The sequence below is a fragment of the Colias eurytheme genome, chromosome 26 (assembly GCF_061535395.1).
Source record: "Colias eurytheme isolate Ceu_HAF_F1 chromosome 26, ilColEury1 Martin Lab GWU primary, whole genome shotgun sequence".
NCBI lineage: Eukaryota > Metazoa > Arthropoda > Insecta > Lepidoptera > Pieridae > Colias > Colias eurytheme.
In genome coordinates, this window is record NC_143005.1 from 4,507,278 (window position 1) to 4,532,315 (window position 25,038).

General features: G+C 33.8%; 1 protein-coding gene across 2 annotated transcripts in view; it reads left to right on the plus strand.

The window, feature by feature from the left end:
- Positions 1-737: 737 nt before the first annotated feature.
- Positions 738-25,038, plus strand: part of LOC149897141 (uncharacterized) — a 40,612-nt gene continuing 16,311 nt past the window's right edge. The window contains exons 1-4 of one of the 2 annotated variants that reach the window (XM_090116855.1): positions 738-1,159; positions 2,005-2,196; positions 2,834-2,872; positions 13,401-13,511. In XM_090116855.1, the coding sequence (XP_089972981.1) occupies positions 2,085-2,196; positions 2,834-2,872; positions 13,401-13,511 (262 nt within the window). In that variant the 5' untranslated portion in view covers positions 738-1,159; positions 2,005-2,084. The remainder of the gene's footprint in view (positions 1,160-2,004; positions 2,197-2,833; positions 2,873-13,400; positions 13,512-25,038) is intronic. The other variant, XM_090116856.1, reaches the window with a different exon arrangement.

The following is a 25,038-nucleotide window of genomic DNA, read 5'->3' on the forward strand; positions in this document are numbered from 1 at the left end:
ATCATAACTAATTTAAAAGCGTATATCCTAAGAATATGTACCCCAACATTTACCCGCTCACTTTTCAAGTAATTTTTCCATTATTTTGATGAGTCATGGTCACCTAGTTAGAAAGAGACAATTTGGAACGAAAAACGCTCTCACTCGGACCGGTTTTTGCGCCATGGTGCACAGTCTAGCTCTAGTGTATATTAGTATTTTTTTTATTACGGCTTTGAGATTGTCCTTCTACGACTTGGAGCAATTAACTAGCCGGCTTGTTAATTGCTCCGAGTTCTACGACCATCTACGACTCCAATGACAGCTGGAACATTTGACCGATCTGTCATCAAATGACGTTTTAACTTTTCCCGTCAAAATTTGACCGTTCAATGCTTGTTCAATGTCTTGGTGTGGTTATAATTTTTTCCCTATTTACAACAATCTTACTGAATAACTCAAACTACCTATATGCAATCATAATATTTTCACCGCTAATGCGAGCAAAGGAGATTTTTAAGGCGTCCGTCATCCATCGGAAAATCTTTTACAAGCTGACACTGAGCTAAAAAAATCCCATTTTCGTAAAAGAAAGTGCAGCGATTTTTATTTATAAATGAAACAACATAAACCAAAGAGTAGTAGGATCTTATAATACTTTAAACTACATTAAAAGTACTACAAAAGTCGCCAGTTGAAATTTAAGCTAAGGTGGCAACCCAGATTTGTCAGTCAAACTCAAGTCTCAAGACTCAAAACCAGTTTATTTACTGATCACATTCAGTAGGAATTTACGACGCGAGTGGTTGTCAATTGTAACAGTGAATACGTCCGTATTCCCGTTAAATTCATTGTTCGTGTGTAACCAACCAAATTAAATATTGTTAGCACACGGTGATATTGTTTGTTGTAGTAGTGGGTTCAGAATTACGATTAATAAAACGAAGGTGAATAAACCGTTTGTTACAAAACTAAGGCTTTAGCGGTATTTTCATAAGGTGTGTCGTTGTAATTTGAAATAGTGAGTGAACCTTGTGCATTCACGTGAAAACAAGTGTTATGTTACTCGCATTTGAATGCACTTTATAAAGATGTTATGTTATATAAAGTAGATTTAAAAGTTTGTTGCATACTCGAATGAACAGCGTGTGATTTCCCAGCGAATGCTCGTCCGGCAAACGTGAGTAAAAGTTATATCTAAATAACTGTAATGTAGTCTAACTTATTGAACATTGCATGCTTGAATAAACATTTTAATTGAACGAAAGAATCAATCAAATATTTTCACTCCAGTAAGATTTCAAATGGAAATGACGTGGTCTTATTGGAATATTATCAAAACTTAATGAATGTTTTGATGCAAAATTTGCATACAAGACGTGCGGCATGCTTGTTTCGTTAGGAGTCGAATGTAAAAGCTTTAGCCATGAGACATTCCATTGTATTGATACTCAATACCAAACCATTTGCATAGAGAACATTGTTATCATTTTAAGTTTTAAATTATTGCGCTTATGTCTAGAATTCTAGAAACTATATTAACTATAACTCTCTAGAATTCTAAATTCTAAATTTCTATTCCATTTTTTTCAAATTATATTTTCTCTACAGAGGTTTACAGGTAAAGGCTAAATAACTAAATTGTACTTTTCGTAACTTACCCAGGTAAATAATTTTGTATAAAAACCCATACACATGCAGATTTTGAACTAGATAAGATATAATACTGCTTTCTTATTAAACTAAAACAAATAATCTTATATCCGACTTAATACCTACCAATTTAGCTGGTCATCTATAGTATTTTTAAATTCTTATTAGGAAGTGATATAAGCTCTGTAACTATTTATTCTACCATCACTTTGAATGCACAAACATTTAAATAAAAATGAATTGCAGAATATCAGTGACAGGCCAAAAAATAGCCTAAGTGAATTTAAATTAAATCATGCATGTTTAAACACTTGTTACATCTTATATTTAATTTTATAGCATTACTTTTTTTAAAATATCTCATTTCCACAGATGAGTGGATCGTCAGCTGTACAACTGTACAGATCCTGATGCCGTCTAGAAGGTTCTACGAGTTTGGCTGAGATGCAGTCATGGCCAGGGGCAAAACACTATACTCATTGGCGGTTGTCATACTTGGGTTTATGTGCTTTGTGGTCGGCGCCATAGCAGTTGGTTTGCCCACTTGGGGCTATTTTTATAGCTGTAAGTGTTTTTAAAATGTTTATGTGTATTTTGTGTTAAATATACCTTTTACTTGGTGATTTAACAACCTTTTCTGAGATGCTTTTCGGTTTATTTGTTTCTTAGATGCTTTTCAATCACAATTTTCTATGGCACTAAAAGTTGTAGCTTATGTATGTTGTGTTATAAATGTATATTTACTTGGTGATTCTTTAGTATATTTGTTTAAGATGGTATTAGATCACAGTTTTCTATGACACATTTTGTATAGCTGTAAGTTGCATGTGTTTGTTTAAACATTAAATAAAACTGGTAATGAGGAATTAAGCATTAAAAATTATACTTCCAACTTGTTTTCATAAAAAAATATTACATACAGAGGATGAATGTACAATATATTCTTTGTTGTCTAATGTTTTAGTTGCCGTGTATTCACTTAAGCTTATTAATGAACATCTATTAAAACTGTAAAAACAAATCTTTTATACCGACATAATAAATACTTAAGCATGCCTTGCTTTTGGTAAAATCACTGAAAATATTGCACAAGTATTTATAATAATACCTTAGTTATTAATGGCAACACTCACATTAGTACTTATTACAATTTAATCAGTGTAAAATATGTAGATATCAAACATTAGACTAATTCTTTCAGATGACTCTGACATAGCACTCTCCCTGCAGTCATATTATTGTAAGTACAGTCACATCACCTTTCATTTAATAATCACTAATAACTTATTTTCAAACTTGCAATTTGATATAATCTATGTGAATTTTTGTGCATGCATATTCATTATTATAAATTTCATTTAAATCTGTTCAGTAAATAAATAAATAAGTATAGTTTTTAGGTAATTATCTGGTGCAATAGTCTATTCTCCAAATGGTGTAAGTGTATGAAACATAATTATTTCGTGTCACTTTAAACTGATAGGTATGTGAGCAGAACAATTCAATCCATATTCATAAACTTCTTATAACATAGAATTGCTATTCTCAAACATAAGCTATTTAAAACCGCGTATTTAAATACGAATCTAAATTCGTTATCATCGCTTGTTTAAATACAAAACGTTAAAAAACCGGATTTATCAACGGAAGTTACACTCCCAGGCGAAGTAGGGCGAGCCGTGGAATCTGCCATACTTGCATTGTCTTACTTTTACCTTTCTAAAGCCCTATCTCGAGATTAACGGGAAATAGATCGGTTTTTGTGTACGGTAAACGTTTTGATAGTCGTGCACAGATCGACACGATAATTGATAGTGGTGTGGCGGAATTGCAGAGGAACACTGGCGAGAAAATTGTATTTATGTTATGTGATTGGCTAGAAAATTAGTAGGCTTTAAGAACGAGTTTATTCATAAGTTTTGCGCAATCCGTTATTTTATGCATATTAGTTTAACTTTTTCGCAATCATTGTTTATGTTTTTGTTTACACAGGTAGGTATATTACCTTTTACAAACTACACATTAAAATGCTTATATTTTAGAAACACACCGCGTCCCTTATCATCTTGAGCACGAAAAAATTTACCGTTTAAAACCTTCTTCGCGTTTATCGCACTGGCCATAAAAGCGTAACACGGAGTTAAAAAAAATTTGGCATTCTTTTCGCGCGTTTTTTTGCATTTTCGAATTTATCATTCTCATGCCCACGTTCCATGGTGCATTTTAAAATGTGGCCCGCCCGCCAAACAGTTCGTTGACCCCGAGACCTTTGTCACAAAACTTGTAGATGTACCAGTGTTGCGCTTATGGCGTTGCTTTTAGATACCGTACGTTCAACTTTGGTGATATATTAAAATCCGGATTCTGTACCTATATGATCCTCGTTAATGCGTCTGTTGCCCAAAATGTTATAGCTACTTTGTTTTTAAATAATATCTATTATGCAAGCTATTTATTAAAACGTAGCCTGAAATTGAAATTTAGTATCTATTTACTGACAACTCATGTTTTTTTAACTAAATAGGTCTATGATTTATGGTGTCTGTTATATGTACATAATATCTTCATCGGTCATACATATTACACCGGTGTTATTACCCATGTACTGAGAAATATACTTCGATGCCCAAAGCATTAACATTTTGCTATTGTATCGTTCATTCTCACGCGGAACCAGAAATGCGTATATCAACGTAGGAATTAGTCATTAAAAAACCTAATTCTCATATTAACTTGCATGGTAATGGACAAGAAAGCTAGACTCATGGGAACAGTGAGAGCTAAATCCAGTGACTACTAGCGTAATTTCTAACGCTAGAACTAGTTGTGTATCATCCATTACAAATATCGATTAAACTTGCCTAGCTTCATACACTGACATCTCATTAATATACCGCCTACATTGTATTGATATGTACAAAAAACTACCTAAAAATAATCTGCTTTTTATAATAGGGCTACATAAAGTTTTGCGTACGACGTGGTTTAACGTACCTGTTTTGATAATAGTATAAGAAGAATATAAGTAGAAGGTCAATAATGAATTGTAAGAGGACGTTGATCCGATACATTGTATCAAAAGAAAATAAGCAAACAACACGTACTACAAAATACTTTACCAACAAAGACGGAAGCGCACAAACAAAATTGGAAAACGGGATGTTAACCTAAATATAATTCTGTTAAATTTTTTAACACATTAGCCATGTCTTGAAAGGAAGACCTGTGAAATTAGTTTAGTTCTCGGAACCCTAAAAAGACGGTCTAAGTAGCCAGTTTAAATATTTATTTCGATATTAATCGCACAAATACTAAAAATGATACGGACGACGTAGAACTAGAAGCTTTATATCTGGTAGTTTGATGCTTTATCTATTTTCTTTTTGTTGCGAAGTAACTTGAGCACAAAGTACACACACTTTTTATCTCTGTAAGAAAACATGTAATATGCAATAGTTTGATAGGCAACCAGATTATGATTTATGTCTCAGCAAATTTAAAGTGGAAATTTATCTCTAATTGTATGTATTGTTGTTTAATTAATATCCTACTGTTTTTATGTCGAAATATTGGTCAATACATAATACAGTTAAAATCTTCAATACAGGTACGTATTCACGAATGAACGCTTTTTGCTGCAACTTCACCAACAAAATATACAATGGAAATTGTTGTTTGCCTATCGATTTGTCAAACAACGTGCATAATGTAGGTACGGATTCTACAGATTAACTTTAACTATCTCGTTCAAGTATTTTTCGTTGTATTTATGAAACGATGGGATATGTACATTTATGTTTAAACATGCGAAAGAACAGAAAACAAGTTCTTCTTTTCTTTCTTCCTTTCCGGCAGATATACGGTTATGAGATTTATTTATTTGGCCTAAAATGATACATTTTAGGTTATTTTCTATTGCTATTACGAGTACTTAGGTATTCTCCTATTAGTAGAAGAAAGGAATTTGTTAACATTAGTTAAAATATATTTTCGTTTCTTATACAACTAAATCCATCTCTGGTAAAGTGCGTATATCACGATGACGATGCTATACAATGACTGACAGTCACCGACCTCGGCTAAAGTTTGGCACATAATGTTAGGAAAGCATTTTTTACCAGCCTTTGTTTTGAGATTAGTATTCAATAGCAGACGAATTCAATGCAAAATGAAATGCGAGACAGAATTTAGTATTTGACAGTTGATATGTTAGCAAAAACTGAACAAAAAACGTTTATTTTATTAGGATTATATGGCATTATGGCTTTATTTAGTAGTAGGCGTTCAAAACCTGCGTATTAGAGACTGCAAATTTTTTTGAAACTAGTTATTATTATGCCTTTAATCTTAGTGTACGATTATTTTTATTATTCCATGGCATTCAAATTGACATAATTAATCATTTGTCCGATATTTTCAGCATATCGTTATATTTAATCACTCCTTTTTTACTTTCTTTTTCATACAAAGGCAACTTAATTAAAATAACATTAATATTAAATCACATCAATCGCCTATTTACTTGTTTGAAAGGCCCGCATTTCTATCAAGCCATTTATAAAGAAAATCATCAACGTATTCTAGTTTACAAAGTCTATAATAAAAGGCGCCAACCAATCAATATCAACCATCAGTCTAATAAAAAATTTACGCCGCGAATTTACCTTCCACAGTGCAGTTTTATGTCTAGATGCGAACTAGGCTATCGGTTTACCGGCGCTCAGTAGAATGTGGTACAATCGTTAAAATTATCGCCTTGCGTTTTACGAGTTATTGTTCAGTACACACACAGTAAATAGATATAATATGAACAGTAGCAAAACTCCCTACAAAACGTTCGAAACGGCTCACTCACACAAACTGCATACGCAACTGGTATTTAAATTTTAAGAGACTTACTTCTAAGCGACCAGCCGCTTCGGAGTACCATTTGGAGACTCGGTATGTTTGTGTGCGTAATATGCGCGTAATGCGTTTGCGTACGTAGTGCATTTTGAACGTTTCGTCAAAGTTTCCGTACCGTTCGTATATTTTTACTGTGGTACACAGCTGTAAGCAGAACTCACGAATGCATTGATGCAAAAGCACCATCCATTGTCAGTGACGACGTAATTCAATTGACTGCTGATTTGTATGAAAGCGTGATTCGTCCTTTTAGATGAGATAAATGTTGCGACATTGTGCTTGAAGTTGGAAGTCACGAGTTTAAAGTCGAATGCGATGCCATTTTTGTAATAAGTTATAAATTAATTTAAACATGAATATAATATTGCATGACGAAGGTTGTTTTTTTAACTGATCAATGTAAAGGCAAAACCAACAAAGGAAAGAGCACTTTTCTGAAGATTAGTCTGTAGATTCCCACGTTAAGACACTACAAGAATATGGCATTTTCTTGTATCTTCTGTCAATGTACACGCGATGGAAAATATTCAATTATAATCAGGGATATACAATACTGTGGATAATATATCGTTTTTGTTGTTGTAGTTTTTCCTTGATTTCAAAGTTAGCGTGTTGTTGTTATCAGTAGGAGGTCAGGTGCAATTATTGGTGAATAGGCAATTTTCAGAATTGTTTTGATAGCTCATTCTTTTAGGCAAGAGCAAATTTTGATTACACACTGTGTAGTGATATTTTCTTGGAAAGGAAGATACAGGAAAATCAAATAACAAGCTCCAGATCACAAGGGAATTCTTTATAGAACTATACAATATACAGAACTACCCCTTGATACGGTAAAGTCTTCGGCCTTACCATTATTAACCTTAAAACATGTATCACATTACATACAGGTGTTATTACGTATATCTTCATACATATATATTTGTATATTCAAAGGTATCGATTCCTATGAATCACTTCTAGCCGTTGACTGCAATTCTAGTGACATACTGAATATTGTTCCAATATATGTACGTACATACATACAACCAAGTGCCTTATGTCGTACATATTAATGTGTGACTAATATCTTGTTTTGATCAGATGTTAACGGCTATAAAAATGCAAGGATAATTCTTCCATCTATTGTAATTTGTATAATGTAATAAAACTGCTTGAAGCGCTTGAAACAGCTAATAATTTATCCCTTTTTAATATTCATATTTAACAATACATCAAATATGTATCCCTATTTTTTCTATTATGTTATCCCATCATCAGTTGGTTGCCTGGAAGAAATCACTTATAAGTGATAAGGCCGCCATCTGTGCTGTGTCTTCTTTTAGTATAAGTTTTCTTTTTGTAATTTTTTTTGTTGGCAGTACAATAAAGTATTTAAATAAATAAATAAATATGTTAATGTGCAAAATAGATAGGATGGTTTCATATATATTGATATCCATTCAGTCTAAAAGTGTTTCAAAGTTTAGCTAACAAAATCCTCATGATTATCAAATATTCATACTAGTAACTTCCCAATTCTTCTAAGGATGTGAATACATCCTACATTATATGCAAACGCAATCTAGCGTCTGAATAGCTATCAATGCAAAAGTTGGCATGAATGAGCCAATTAAAAACGGTATGAGTAAGAAAGCGGGTTGAAACATTTGAACCGCACAAGGTCGGACAATTGACATGTGACTCAGTGTTAATGAGGTGCAAATGTGCCACTCAGGTTCTAGAAGACGTGGTGTAATTAGTACTGCAGCCAGTGATGTAACTTTTGAATGTGCAAAGAGAAGACCCCTATATACTCGACAGTTCGCACCACTACTCATCAAGGCAAAGTCAGAATGATATTTTTGTGACATGGTCTTTCCGATTTCATTGTTATTTAACAAATTGTATTTATACATAAATATAGCTATAGCTAGCAACTTAAATGCAATTTGCCGGCATGCATATTTTTTGATGACGATTTTATTGTGATAAAGGATAATGATTTCCGAATGCGCCTTCGCCCCCATACTCAAACGAAGTTTCTATGGGATTTTTTACAACGGTTAAAAGTAGCCGCTATCTATGTCCGCTAGCCCCCTAAATATCTCTATACAAAAATCATATCTTAAATTATCCGTCGCGACTTCTCCGGTTGAAGGTGACCCAACCTTGTTCGATAGCTGGTCTTCAAACAAACAGACTTCCATTTGCGGCAAATGGCAATGTTCTGTGGTCACTGGTCAATTGTTGATGCGCTTATATCAATTCACGTTCTTGACGCGTTTCTGTCTTGTAATAGCCGATACATATCATTAGTTGAAAGGCTCGACACGTTCGTTTGTATTGAAGTACGTGTTCTATAAGAATAAAGTGCTATCTTACCGTTATAATTAACCTGTTTAAGATTGGTTGATATGCAATAGTAAAACAAATATAGGTAGGTATTTTGTTTTGGTAATCGGCCCATTTGTTTGTATTATTAGAAAAAATATTTTCTTGAAAAATATAAACGAATGCTCACGCTCACTGCATAAGCTTATGCTTGATTACATTAAAAGTAGGTAATCTATACTAATATTATAAAGAGGAAAAGTTTGTAAGTATGTATGTATGTATGTATGTATGGTTTTCACGCATAAACTACTGGACCGATTTCAAAAATTCTTTCACCATTTGAAAGCTGCATCTTTACTGAGCAACATAGGCTATATTGCATTTTCAAAAAAATTAGAGATCCTTACCAAAAATGCAATAATGTAACCCAAGGTGTAAAAAAATCCTCAATAAAACTTCTGTCATCGCGTGCGCTGCGGAATCTATTGAAGATAGAACAAAAAAATGTTCTACGGTATTATAGAATGAATCAATATCTACAAAAAAGTCCGCGATACCATATGTCCATCTTCAGTAGTTATGTTACTACAACAACTTTTTTACGTTTTCAAAGTAAATAGAAGTGCCGACAGTAATCAAACCATGTTATCCATACACATATATTAATCCTTATCCCATTAAATGATGTTTTATTATAGACTGTTTCAATACCAGCAAAATACTTTTTAAATGAAAAGAATTGGATATTCCATTCAAAAGATATAACGAATTTTTAAAAGTGTCAATCTACAGAAAATAGTAGGTATACTGTTCGAGCAGGCCGTAGTGCGGGGGTCACGGAGGAATTCTACCAATATGCGTCTTGACGGAACACAGTGGGGTTTTGGTCGGTAGGAATCCGACATAACCCACGGCCCCTCCCCCGGAGGCCGTGGGTATCTATGAAAGATTTCCCCACTAAAACAAAAAAAAAAAAGGCCGTAGTGCGGGACGGGGTAAAGGTGATTTTCATGTGATTAAAAATTAAACCTATAGTAGACTTTTCACTGTAACGATATCGCTATCTATGCGGGTGAAACCGCAGGGCATTGCTAGTTGACATTTATAAAACTACCTCCATCCTGTTCTATCTGCTAGATGATGTATTTACTCGTATAGGGATGCCAAAAAGGCATTTCTAGTATTGCCAAAAATTTATCAGGATAATATAAGTTTGAAATAATGCATTTTCGGATGTATTATATTCCATCCAAGTTTAGTAGTTTTTGAGTTCAATATAAAATTTGGTACGGCGTAATACTTCATGCTTACTTATATTATGCACCTGCCGATTACCTTACACGCTTTGGAATCGTAAAATTTTGATAAAGCTTACCCTACATTTTAATCTTATTTACTTTCTTTTTACTACTTAGAGCTATTTAATAATCCATACTAATATTATAAATGCGAAAGTAACTCTGTCTGTCTGTCTGTCTGTTACTCAACCACGCCTTAACTACTGAACCAATTTGCATGAAATTTGGTATAGAGATATTTTGATACCCGAGACACGACATAGGATAGGTTTTATCCCGGAAATCCCACGGGAACTATGCGGGTTTTTCTATGACTGCGCGGGCGATGCCGCGGGTGGAAAGCTAGTAATTGATATACACACGCAGTTTTCTATTCTATTCCATTACATTTTTTGTAAAACGGTCGATTCACGTAAAGGATGAAGAGAGAAGGATAGTCAGATATAACAGGAGATTGGAAAGAAATACACGATTTTCGGGTTAAAATAATAAGAAATAGAAATTAGCATCTATCTATGATATAACATAAAAAGGCCGGATTTCGATCTAGACTTGAATAAAAATTCGCCTTTCCAACTCGGGATATCCGTGAGTAGCTTTACAGTACTAACTTTATCAAGAATGTCTTTGCGACCGCGACGGGTAAAATAAGGGCAGACAGTCGAACGAACCTCACGTTTTTAATGTCGAAAAGAAAATGGGTCACGCTCCTACCAATCATGTCACCGCACCCCTCGTTATATAGGGTATAAGTAGAACAGGGTAGTTTTCGTATTTTTGTAAAAGTTTTCATAATATTTCAACTACTATCGGAATACTTTCAAAATCATCTGCCTGGTGGGTTGTTAAGTATAAACGTACGAACGATCTTGAGGTTGGCGTACCTATGTATGAACAATGAATTGTTATTCTTTCCGCAAAATGTTCTGATCCGGTACCTATGAAATTTTGCACAGAGATAGATTAAAATCTTGATTAACACATAGGCCTACTTACCGGTACTACGAGATATATTGCCAGTGAAGTTACAGATACTATTTAAACTTTAGAGAAACCTCCCCATAGTTAATATATTATTCATCGACATACAATTTAAACGTTTATTTATGAATGAAACCAATCTGTGGTTGTTGTTTCTCACGTGAAATAAAACTGGTAAATTATACTCAATGTCAGCTAAACCTCGGTACAAATTAGATAGTTGCCAATTCGCAGGATCATTTCAACCTAGTTAGCTTGTATTTGATACTGATTTACGAATGTTTATGAAGATATTATAATAGACGTAGGTATTGTTACAGAAAATATCTTTCCTATAACTAAAAATCTTAACTATACTGTGGTCTGTGCCTTTGTGTATATTTTTTCTTTCTGTCATATTCTATATGCATATCAATTAATGATCATAAATTCATTTAAAACTAAGCATTAAATAAAATAAAAATTACACAACTACAAAACATGTCACGTCATACATGGTGATGTCAATAATAACTTACAAAGACAGGTGAGGTCAAAACAATAAACATTAATTAATTATTATTTATTTTTACAAAGGGAAGCTCATATTGTGTGTAAAATAACTACAACAACAATTCATGTAAAAAGGGAAATATAGACAAAACATTTTATACGTGTAATCATTTACATATATGTTTATGTACATCGTAAATTTTATTAACTACTAAATATCGTCAATTTGTAGATGTACAATGTAGGAATATAGGTACATAAAAAAACTTCCATACTTCTATGAAATAATAAACAAAATTTAATATTTTCAAATTTATACCTACACATAAAAAGTTATAAAACAATTTTAAACTTAAAACTATTACACGCAATTGTTTCCCATGGCGCCATTCAATAAGACAGTGCGCGCACGAGCAACTTTGTCTCCGCAACTATTTTGTCTCTCCCACCTATGGGCTAGTATGAAAGTGCGCGCACGTAGCGACGCAACTCCCCATACAAATTGATGGGAGAGACAAAATAGTTGCGGAGACAAAATTGCTCGTGCGCGCTAGATCTAAAAGTTACAGCAGAAATTATCTACACGTTTCGCTCACCAATTATCATTGTGGTTTGTGTAATTATCATGACTGAATAAGTAATTAATAGCTTCATTGAGTTAGTCTTGTACGAGATTCTATTATGTCACAAGCAATTTATTAAGCAGGTGATAAATGTAGCCCGTGATGAGTCGGAATAGAAAATATCATGTTTGCTAATGCATCAATGAAGCCCTATAAAATTTCTTTAATTAAAATTGCCCAACTTTCCTACCTATTTTTAGCATTGTAATGTAGTTATTGTGTTGGTTGATGAAGGTTTAATATTACTTAATTCATGATCTTATCCAGTCTTGAGGTTCCAGAAATCTAAAACTAATAATTTTACTGTGTCAATATACTAACAGTCAATACATTGTGTATGACGTGTTCGTTTATCTTCTTGTTAAGAAAATTATAATAATACTAGCGGCCCGCCCCGGCTTCGCCCGTGGTACATATGAAAAATAGATGTTGGCCGATTCTCAGACTTACCCGATATGCACAGAAAATTTCATGAGAATCGGTCCACCCGTTTCGGAGGAGTATGCAGACTAACATTGTGACACGAGAATTTTATATATAAGACTAGCGGTCCGCCCCGGCTTCGCCCGTGGTACATATGAAAAATAGATGTTGTCCGATTCTCAGACTTACCCGATATGCACAGAAAATTTCATGAGAATCGGTCCACCCGTTTCGGAGGAGTATGCAGACTAACATTGTGACACGAGAATTTTATATATAAGATGATTATTATAATTCATATAATAGTGTGTTAATAATGTTATAAAGTAGAAAAATATCCATGGTGAAGGCGATACCCTCACGTTTTGTCTTAATTATTGCAATCAACATAATTATCATTTTTTATAGCGCTTCAATAATTTAATCGTGAGGTTTTCGACAATCCATACTAATATTATAAATGCGAAAGTAACTCTGTCTTTCTGTCTGTTACTCAATCACGCCTAAACTACTGAACCAATTTGCATGAAATTTGGTATGGAGATATTTTGATACCCGAGAAAGGACATAGGCTACCTTTTATTGCGAAATATGTACCAAGGGCGAAGCCGGGGCGGACCTCTAGTAATAAATAAGTCTTGATATCAAAATATTCTAAAATATCTAAAATAAGTTTTAAAAGAATAAATGTGTTTGGACATTTGAATTTACTGTTATCCCTTTGTTTCAGTGGAGAATCCAAACTTCGACCAAGGATACTTCGGACCATGGCGTGTTTGCAAGAAACTTTTATACAACAGGGAGAAATGTGGCACGGACGTGTCGAAGTTTCGACCGACCAGTAAGTACAAAACTTTATTTTTTTTATACATTCGAATTTTTGAAGTGAAACTTCCTTAGGCGCGTTGAGAGTAAGAGAAGAGAAGATTTCAAGGTCGTGTCATGGCAATACCGTCACGTCATGGAGTAAGGCGACGATTTTGCTATCTTTGCATCTTGGCAAAGAAGTTTCACTTCTGACACGTGTGCTCGGCACACACGCTCTTTTTTATCAAAACAATTGTATTCGCTATATAAATACAACGATGAAAAAATAATTTTATTTATGATGTGCAAAATTAAATATTTTAAATTTTAATCAAATAAACAATTGAAGTTATTGAAGTGAGAAAATATTAATTCAAACATGAATTTTACAAACATACTGACATACATTCAATTAACGTCACTCGAGGTTTTATTAAAATATTTTGATATAAAAGCGTTATTATAATGTCCGAGACGATATCGTATGTTTTTTGAAATAAAAAATAAAAAAATTATCGTTAGGTAATTTTTTATTATTTCATATTAACTACCTGAAATGACATAATGCTTGAACGTAACGTAAACGAAACGTTTGAAATTCATTATTTAAATTCAATAATAATAAGCATAACTAAATATCAGTTAGATACCTACGTAAAATCTCAAACATGAAATTTGATCCATAGTAACAGCCTGAGCCGATTTTTGGGAACTTCTATATGATACTTTATGGGCGGTAGTAAAATTCGAAGTAGATGATATATGAGATGGAAAGTTGTATAAGGCACGTGGAACATATAGGAGTGAAGCCACCTGCCAAATTCTAGTGTTTCAGTTCATGTTAAACTACTTTTATACAACATGCCCAGCAAGGACGTGAAATAGGCTAGACAAAAGATGCCAAAGGCGTTTCACCTTAGAGCCACTAATTGTATTCGTTGTTCGTATTAATCGTAAAGTTTTATGCCGTAACGATATCGTATCGAATACTATAAAAATACCCATCGCGTTAAAAATTTAATTGGCTCGTAATTTTCGCGTAAGCGTATATACAAAACACAGTTAAAATAAACCGACTGCCAGATAAAAGCATTGGTGGGCCTAATCGAAAATTCAGTATTTATTAACGATATTTAATGTGCCCTTGAGTTGAAATGGGATGAACTTCAAAGAACCAGGCATACTGATGCGTAAAACATAGAAAGAAAATCGGGATGAAAGAATTTAGGGTGAATCATTGCTGTGAAAAATAAAGAAAAATATACCTGATATTAAACGCGGCATTTCGGTTTTTAAAAAGCGAGGGCTGAATGGAAAATATAATTGAGAAAATTCTGCGTTTAATGTTACAGAATACAAAATTCAGTAGGGATTGAATGGGATTGCTTTAACGTCCAATAACTTGGTATTTTTTGTAATAAAATCCATACATATACATGACTAGCTTTCCGCCTGCGGCTTCGCCCGCGTTTTCAAAAAAAAACCCGCATAGTTCCCGTTCCCGTGGGATTTCCGGGATAAAACCTAGCCTATGTCACTCAGAAATGATGTAGCTTTCCAACAGTGAAAGAATTTTTCAAATCTGCCAAGTAGTTTCGGAGCCTATTCAATTCATACAAACAAACAAACAAACAAAAAATCAAACCTTTCCTCTTTATAATATTTGTATAGATAAACCATTCCATTGAAAGAATTTGATTTTAGTTCCTTAATTTATATTTCAACAATCGAAATAAAATACTACCTAGCGACTATCTGTACATCAGAAGTCGACGCAATAAGAGCTCTTGACCTATAAAGACACAACAAATTTACGATGCCGAAAATAACACTAATATAGACTGAAGGAAAACGCTTTCAATACATTTGTTTTTTTAGGTTCATTTGATTGTCTTGTTGAATCACGGATATCTGCTATCTTTAAAATTCGTTGTAAGTCACTTAAGAAATAAATTGTAGGGAAAAATAACTGCATCCTTTTAAATACGTTTTCTTTTTTCAGACGTTCATCTTTCAGAAATACATTTCATTAAATTTCACACGGAAATAATGTAACAATTTGGATTAATATTTTGTAAATAATTCGTAAAGTAATTTAAAGTTACACGAGTTGTCTGCAAGTCTATTAGTAATCGTTTGAAATAGTATGTTAGCAAGGATACGTCTAACAAACTAGGAAACGTCTAGGAAAAAGCCATAATATAAAAATAGTCCTTGGTTCCTTTATTGATATTAATTTCACTAAAGGAGATTTGCGTTTTCAAATTTACATGTTTTTGGAAGTTTGACTTTGGAATACACATTTTTATTAAGGGAAAGAATTTACGTGAATTTACTGTTAAGTTATTGCTCGTATAGAAGACATTTAGATTCTCTAAATCTCTAGATTACTACATTAAATTCTAGTCCTCCTTTCCTTCTCTTCATAATATGATACTCTATTCGTAATATGCTCAATAAGATAGAGATATGGAAATTATCTAACACAAAACTAGGCATTTTTGTCAAATCATGCATTCCTCTGTCCTCTTAAACTTTCTTTGGTTGACTTTTCTTTTAAAACGTCGTACATATCGTGTGCTACGTTTTTTGTTTTTACCTGAAGTAAGTACGCACAATTCGGTTCAGTGACATTTTAAACATCTGATGTGAACGTTGAATATTATAATAGCGTAAATTGTTGGAAATAGCTTGTGAATTTCCTTTGAGGTTATTGTTTATGACCTTTAAATAAAATAAGTATTAAGCGCATCGCACACGGTGAAGATACTAATATTTTATCTTAAGATACTCTAATATTTTATATTACAGTATCTTAAGGTATCCGGTATCAGCGTTCTGACCATCATTTTTCTTTTTGTCATTGCGTACTAAGACCCCTGTAGAACCGCCATCCTGTTACAAATGACCCGAAATTTTGTGGCGGTTCTACAGGGGTCTTAGTACTCAATGACAAAAAGAAAAATGATGGTCAGAATTTTGTTTCTAGAATTCGGTCACATTACGGTCTTCGGCTTTTCACCATTGTCTATACATTTAAACTCTCGTAAATTTTGCTCACTAACCAACTAAACAAATTTTCTGGCCTACGAATTTTCACGCTCTTTCTTCATCTGAAAGTCTGTAAATTTCTAATACCTTTGTAATACGCCCATATCGAGTATGCTTACTTACGACATCATACGCCTTTGTTATTTATTTTGGATATTTTTTCAAAATGAACAACAAGATTTTAAGACCAAAAATTTATATATAAAGTTTGATGCATGTCTATCTGGTATTGTTCAAAAGAATATTGATCGATTTCTAACTGCGTAATTTCTATGTTTTTGTTACGTAAATCACGAGGTATGTTATAGGTAAATAGAAGGTTTGGTGAATTCTACAGAACGTGTCTGTCAAACCGTTTTCATTAGCACTATTATGTGACAGTTGCGTGTTCTAACATTTTGCAAGCTTTGGATATGTTTTTCTACATATTTTTAGATATAGTCAAGGGTAATGTTTTATGGTAGAACCGTTTTGGTATGATTTATTCGTTGGATAGATATTTTCTACTAAATTGGTGTCTGGAAATAGATAACCGCAAGCATTTGATCGTTTCCGAAACAAATTTGTTATGCATGTGTTTTTGTCAATAAAAAATGTAAGAAGCAATGATATTCGCCGCTTAGGTAATAGGTACGTACCTACTGTTCCAATGAAAAACCTGTTGTGTACATATATTTCTCTGTTATGGAATCAATTTCATTGCATACATTAACTGTTATTTATTCAGCTTTCAGTTTACATGTTCCTTTCATTTCATCCTATCTATCCAACATTCATTTTATTCATTCATACAACTGTCATTCCTTGAAAATTCTTCAGATGCGAAGCTCTAAATGAAATAGTACATTTATTTACCTTTCAACAATTGAACATAAATCGTATGTCAAGTCACCAAAACCTTACCCAGGTAATTAATTTAAGTACATAGCTTCCCCTTAACGAAATGAGCAGACCAATTAGGGCTAGCTCACGCACTCTGTTAGTTTTCTCAGTACCTCGTTGATAGCTTAACGTGTTGAGTAATCATACCGTATCTAAAGGCTTATGGAATTTTTGAGGTAACCGTTTATTTCGTAATTGTTTCAGTGTTATTTGGGGACGTCTAATTCCTGAGCAGTTGTACATTCGTAGATTTAGTTTTTAAACTGGTCGAAGCTACGAATCTTTCTAAGATGCTTATTATAAATTTGGCACCAATTTTATTATGAAATCTACCTACTTAAACAATAATAATTACCAACTTCGATCGTTTTGTCATTGGTGTTTTAAATATCATATTATGTGGTTCCACGGGTCGAAATTTGTCCTTCTTCAAACCACACCTGTCTTCCCTTTCCATTTAGTATTACGTATTATCTGTTACGTATTGCAAACGCTACATAAAATGTGGGAACACTGAAATACATACAAGACGACCCACTACATATTAATCTAGATTCACATTAAAGCTACAGTTAGCACCTCTTAAATTGATCAAATTATAAAGGCAAAAGTTTGTATGGATGTTTGTTACTCTTTCACGTAAAAACTACTGAACCGATAACAATGAAATTTAGCACACATATAGAGGGTAACTTGGATTAACACATAGGATAGGTTTTATCCCGGAAAACCCACGGGAACGGGAACTATGCGGGTTTTCCTTTGAAAACGCGGGCGGAAATCTAGTAATCAATAGGAGGTAAAAGTTCTGTAAGTATAAAGTTACAGTCTAGAGTTTTAATTGTGCAAGTCCAGTTTTAAAGATGTGCTCCACAGAATGGTCACGATCAGAGAGAATCGTGATCCTTGTAGTTGTAACCTTACCTTGTTACTGGCTAGATTGATGCGGGCTTAAATGATAAGGGATTCGTGCTGGTTATTAGAGTTTAGTGGTGAGATGGTGAGAATTTACACTTACCGTTATGTTGTGGCGATGTTTGGCCGTTAGTGGCCAGACTATTTTGTTTATGGATAGTCTTTTGAGCTCATAAAAAGTTGTAGGTGATGACAAGTAAAGGTCAAGAATGTGTACGACGAAGTTTCTTAAGTTGTTCTGTTTTTTTCTTATGGTGTAACTATAACTTTTTTTTAATTGGTCAACGCTTTACCTATATGTTCTTAATTTTAAAATTATCGATTTATATTATGTTCAAAATGTACAAGGGATAAATTATAGAGTGCAGCAGTATTATGGAATATAATTTATTTAGCAACTACAAATAACAGGATTTCAATGTATATTTTTATGACGATTGATGATTCACGTTATATTCTACTAGATTTCCGCCCGCGGCTTCGCCCGCGTTTTCAAAGGAAAACCCGCATAGTTCCCGTTCCCGTGGGATTTCCGGGATAAAACCTATCCTTTGTGTTAATCCAAGTTACCCTCTATATGTGTGCTAAATTTCATTGTAATCGGTTCAGTAGTTTTTACGTGAAAGAGTAATAAACATCCATACATCCATACATCCATACAAACTTTCGCCTTTATAATAGTATTAAGAAGATATTATTAGGGTATAAGATCTGTTTTATTAGGGATATCATACTATGTACATATTATATGTATAACGCATATCATATTAAATAAAACAAGTCGTGGGAAATTTGTTCATACCGTCGCTTATTGCGGTCATATATTGTTGCACTTCACACGTACTACTTTTAAACTTATATGCTCTTATGCTAGATAATTATTATTTTTATAATATACTAGCGGTCCGCCCCGGCTTCGCCCGTGGTACATATTTACGTTTTCTCTACATAAAAACCATCCTCGTACTTCAAGGAATATAATAAAAAAAGAATTATCGAAATCGGTTCAGCCGTTCTCGAGTTATGCGCTTACCAACACATTTTGCGATTCATTTTTATATATAAGAAGATTACACTCATATTATGTTAATACTAGCTGTGCCCCGCGGTTTTACCCGCGTGCCTCCGCTCCTGTTGGTCTTAGAGCTATATAAATGGGCTATCTAACACCGAAATAATTTTTCAAATCGGACCTGTTCCTGAGATTATCGCGGTCAAACAAACAAACAATCTTCTTTATCATAAATGGTCCAAAACCTACGTTTACATGCTTTTACACTACCTACAAGGTCTGTGGTCTTATTAAGTATTCATTTGAAAATTACTAGGACAAATGGAATTTATTATATTTAATAATACTAACGTTAAATTGTAACAATTAAATTGCCATTATAATAAATACCTTTTACATAGCTGAAAATGTAAAGAAGCTGTAAGTAATTTGTAATTTCACAAGAGTACTATTAGCATCGCAATTACAAACAAAATGGACCTGTTTTTACTTATTTTTTTCACAAAGTACGTCATAAATTATTATGAGCCACTGTAAAAATAGATTGTTTTATTCGCTGCTATAAATCGATCCTTCATACTTTCACTAGTCGGGGAATGTTCATGGTAATAAGTAAATTAACTATTTCTTACTGAGTTTTTGTCTGATTTGGAAAGCACGTCGCCTCACAATCAATTTCTGAACCGGTCTATAAATTGCTTGTATGCGCAAATAATTTTTTATAATTTCTCTATGAATCCATCACGTTTGAATTTGCATAGAATATTAGTCGTTATTAATCATAATCTTAATCAAGTCTGGTCGTTTCATATTAAAATTGCTCACATAGAGCATAATCGATATATTACCAGTAATCTTTGAATAAGAATTTAGTAACTTTTCCAAAAGATCCAGAAATCACAAATTTATATGTTTTTCTTTTTATTAACGGTTATGTGTTAGTTTGAAATAAACGATTCTCTTTTTCTTCATTCAAACCGAAAACCGCAGATGATCCTGCGCTCTAATATCCATTGTTTTCAGAAAAATGCCTTTTTTTTTGTGGTGTCTCTCAATGTTAGCCAGAAGGGCTTCTACATTTTAACGCGGACGCGGGGGTGAACTGAAGGTTCACCCTGGTAGCGACATGCACAAGGGCGTCCCCCCTTGACGGGGATCTCGAACCTCGGCTTGGGCTGTCGCTTGAGTGGAGGAGGCCAGAAGGGCCCTAATCGGACGGGAAAAATGCCTTGTCGTTTGTCATACTATAGGAGGGATTCCAAGATATCTTATAGCGGTATTACGGCGCTAGACAACCTATACATAATATAGTCCTGTCATGATTCCACACTGGAAATAATGCTGCTTTAAGACATCATGGTATGGGGGCAGTTCATTAACGAAGAAAGCTAGGTGTGTTTACGTACCTATAGAAAGTAGCTTTAATTGAAGCGTCGTCCGGTGCGAGCGTAATTACTTTGCGATAATATGATTATTATGTCTTATTCGCACGATTTGAATTATTGTATCCGAGTAATATAATGAACTTGGGTCACGTTCTATGTTTTCCTTTTTTTCTGATTTAGAATTCAATGTGTTGAGCAGTCAAGTATTTGAGATTTCATTTTTGTTCATTTATCAATTTACCTACAAGTTATTTCATTCTTCTTTATCAGGTGTTTCAGCATTCATATATAATCACACATTTATATGTTATAAACACATATATTATGAATTATGATATTGTCATAATTCAAGCAATCAATATTTAACAACTTATTTCCTTACTAGCGTCCGCCCGCGGCTTTGCCCGCGTGGTGTTTTGATAAAAGGTAGCCTATGTTCTTTCTCAGGGTCTAAAGATTTGTCTGTGCCAAATTTCATCAAAATCGGTTGAGAGGTTTAAGCGGGAAAGCGTAACAGACAGAAAGACAGACAGAATTACTTTCGCATTTTTAATATTAGTAGGGATAGGGATTAGGTGTTAGCAAAATACATTAAAAAAATTCTAGTGTACGAAAATTAATTTCAGTTGTATGCCTTGTAGACTGTAGTGCCTATGCAGTGTACTATCATGAAGCAGTCGAATTGAAATATTGGAATACTATGTTTTAAGCCAATAGTGATTAACTCATAACTGAAAACCATTAACAAACGATTAAATAATACTTCGTACTTGCTAAGGAAAATCTTCCTTTGCTTGGTCAATAACCTTTATCACTATAACGACTAAACAATTCTGGATATTCAGTAGGGTTATCACGTATTACTTAGAATTGTCAAGAAAACCATACCTAGAGGAAATTAGTTTGCCTACTACTTTTGTATTTATTTTTTAATACCCAATTTATATTATAAATAAATATACAAAGTACTATTTATTATATTAACAATGACGAAAAACACGGTGGGATCATGCTAAAAATATAAAAATCTTCGGTAAAGATTTAATGTATATAGGTCAGTATTTTAAATTGGTACTTTACAGTTAGTATTTAGTAACCCTACTCATACAGTTCGAGGTTATTTTAAAGATTTCGTGTTAGATTACACCTTCAAGTATCAACCCTAAAGCAGAGGGACACAGGTGCGCGCTGGTTTAGGCATTCTTACTGTATAGAAATCCGTATATGGGCCAGCTTTGTTGTGTCAGGTGGCGTTTTATTGTTTCAATTAGATATTGATATAGTTTTGCAATAGATAAAGTTGGTTTATGCACGGTTATACCAAACAAACATTGTGTTATATTCTTGTGAAGTTGGTATTGTAGATACTATGTTTGCACGTTTACGTACGTTACGTATGTTTCCACTATATTATGTGGGTGTGATTAAATATTAACTGAATTATCAATTGTATTATTACCTCTAAGGTACCTTGTACAAATAAATAAATTAACGAAAAATATAGTAACGTGTTTTATATCATTATTCATTATGCCTATGTAAACGAAGAAAAAGCAAAATGCTTAAGGTAAGGGTGACCCAATTCGTGTCTAAATACGCTTCGACACATATTCGAATCCTGAATATTGCTCCTGGGGGCGATGACCTAATTCCAAACAAAATATGCTCGAAAACATTTCTTATTAAAACACACATCAATGAAATTGCTGTTGCCAATGAGATCGAGGAAAAACGATACACTTAACAATTCATGATAATAACTCAAAGTCACGTTATGAAACGTGCAGAAATGTCGCCTACGAATACCTCCGTTCATTGTTTGTGTGATAATAAATCATACTGTTGCAATTATCTATCGATTTGTAAGACAATTCGCTACTAGTAAAATATATTAGTCCGGGAGGCGAATTTGCTAAGGCCTTTGTAAGCTAGAACTAAATTCAATAGTAATGTTAACATAAACCATTGTAATTAAATGACGAAACGGTTGTTATAAATGATACCTCCACATAACTTAAACAACGCAATAGCTGTGTTTTACCTGAAAATAAAACACATATTAAATACTTACCTATATTTGAAGCTTACTTCATTGAGAAGGTACCTAGCTTTTTCCGCCTATTTTGCCCTCTCTTTCCGTTGTATATATGCTATCTCTCTCGCACACCTCTCCACCAGGTGGCGGGGCGCACGATAATGTGCGGGCGCTGGATGTTTTTTCATTGAGTCGAAATCCACAACAGGTGGACGTTAAGTGTAAGCTTCAAATATAGGTAAGTATTTAATATGTGTTTTATTTTCAGGTAAAACACAGCTATTAAACACTTGACCGTAATTTGAAGCTTACTTCATTGAGACCTGTTTGTTACCCACCTGGTGTACAATGTGACGCCAATGTGAATTTGAATACATAAGTACTTAATTACTTATTTCTTTATTTGAAAGAGTAAGGTGTGCAGATAGTATACCTACTAATAAATCACACAAATTTTTATATTATATAATATATTAACAATCCCAGATGAAAAGTTAATCAAATAAGAACCAAAAAGTTAATCATAATGATTAAAAGTATTAGAACTTATGAGATTGGTTCAAGCGTACCTTAGTTAACCTTTTTGGGCTTGAAAAGTTAAAGTTACTACAATTTCCACTATCTTTAGCGTAAATCTGCGAAAGCGCCAGTAACGACTTTCAATTACGCATTTAGATGTTACTTACAAAATGAAGCAACAGCTGATCCCGACGAGGCAAAAATACCTCAAACTCAAACCTTTATTTATTCAATTAGAACTCTGCAGAAGCATCATTGAATCATCTTAACATAGAATTACCAAATGTCTCAACTCACACAGTTTTAACCCAACCTGCTACAAGCGGACAAGAAGAGACCTTGGTCCTTACTTTTGGGGTCAGAAGTAAATTTAAAAGGTCACCCCTTGAATAAGGCATTAAAATAACAAAACAGGTAAATGGTTTAAATTATAAAACAGATTTTTAACATCCAACTAAACCGTGCGGTATCTTTTAATGTTTAGAGCCAACGTCGCAATCATAATCTAAACATGGCTGGTACTTTCAGTACAATGCATGAATTATTTATTTAAAACTGATAGGTCATAAACTCTGTACTGGAAACAAATATACTGAACCCAAGAGACTAAAATGATAAAGAGCTTATCTGTGTCCCAAAACTGCAATTACTACAGCTAAGTACGTTACTTTTAATCAATTCAGTTTTAAGATATAATTATGATTTACATCAGAACTTATATACCGAAAGTCTCGGGACTACATAACGTGACTTATTTATAATAGTGTTTGTGCATAACACTAGGCAGTCAACAGCTATATGAACGTCAGATAGGAAAAGAGCCAAATTTATCCAGTCAGTAATAAAGGATTTTAACTATACTTATTCTAATTCAACCAACTACTACTAGCTACTCCGTATGTCTTTTGGATAGACGGAGGCAAATAGGATTTTTATTCCAACTATATCATTTGATATTTTGAAAATGTACTCCACATTTTCATACCGTCAGAGTCATTTTGCAGATTATAGTGGTGCAGCACTGAACACTGTCTATTAGGTGGCTGGTGCTGCTGACCGGGCCTTCAGTTCCGCTTTCCAGAATACCTTCACCCTTCTAGGTGCTACTACTACTGAAATAGCGGTACTCTATCGCGTCGTTCAGGTCTCTAACTGACAGGATTTCTCATATTATCGTAACAACCTCGCTCGTTCTAATGCTGGGGCCACACTAACGGGAAATGCCATTAATTAACGCGATAATGGACGTTAACTTTAGGTGTAGCCAGTATGATTTAACAACGGCATTAACATTGCCGTTTGGCGAGGCGATAGCTTTATCGCGAGAATTAACGCAATGAAGCGGTCACACTACGTCCATCTTGCTAGAATTTTAGTAAAATTAACGCCGTTTTTATCGCCAACAATCGGCATTCACGTTGACCGTTCAAGTGTAGCCACCCACTTAACGCCTTAAAAATTATCGGAATAATTATCGCGATAAAGGGCATTAGACGTTAGACGTAAGTGTGGCCCCAGCATTACGAGAACAAATTATCGCCAAGGAATTCTGCTGCAGGATAATGGCAAGAGAGATTATAAGCTTAACTATGCATTATTATGCTCTGGAATATGGTGGATTTTGAGTACTATCGTCGTCTGAAAGTATCTCCTTTCGATTAACTTCATTAAGGATGCAGATCTGATCCCATCTTTGTTCCGTAGGAATGCTACGACAGTCTAAACGTTACACTGGACAAAGAAAATTGCCCTAAATATAGTC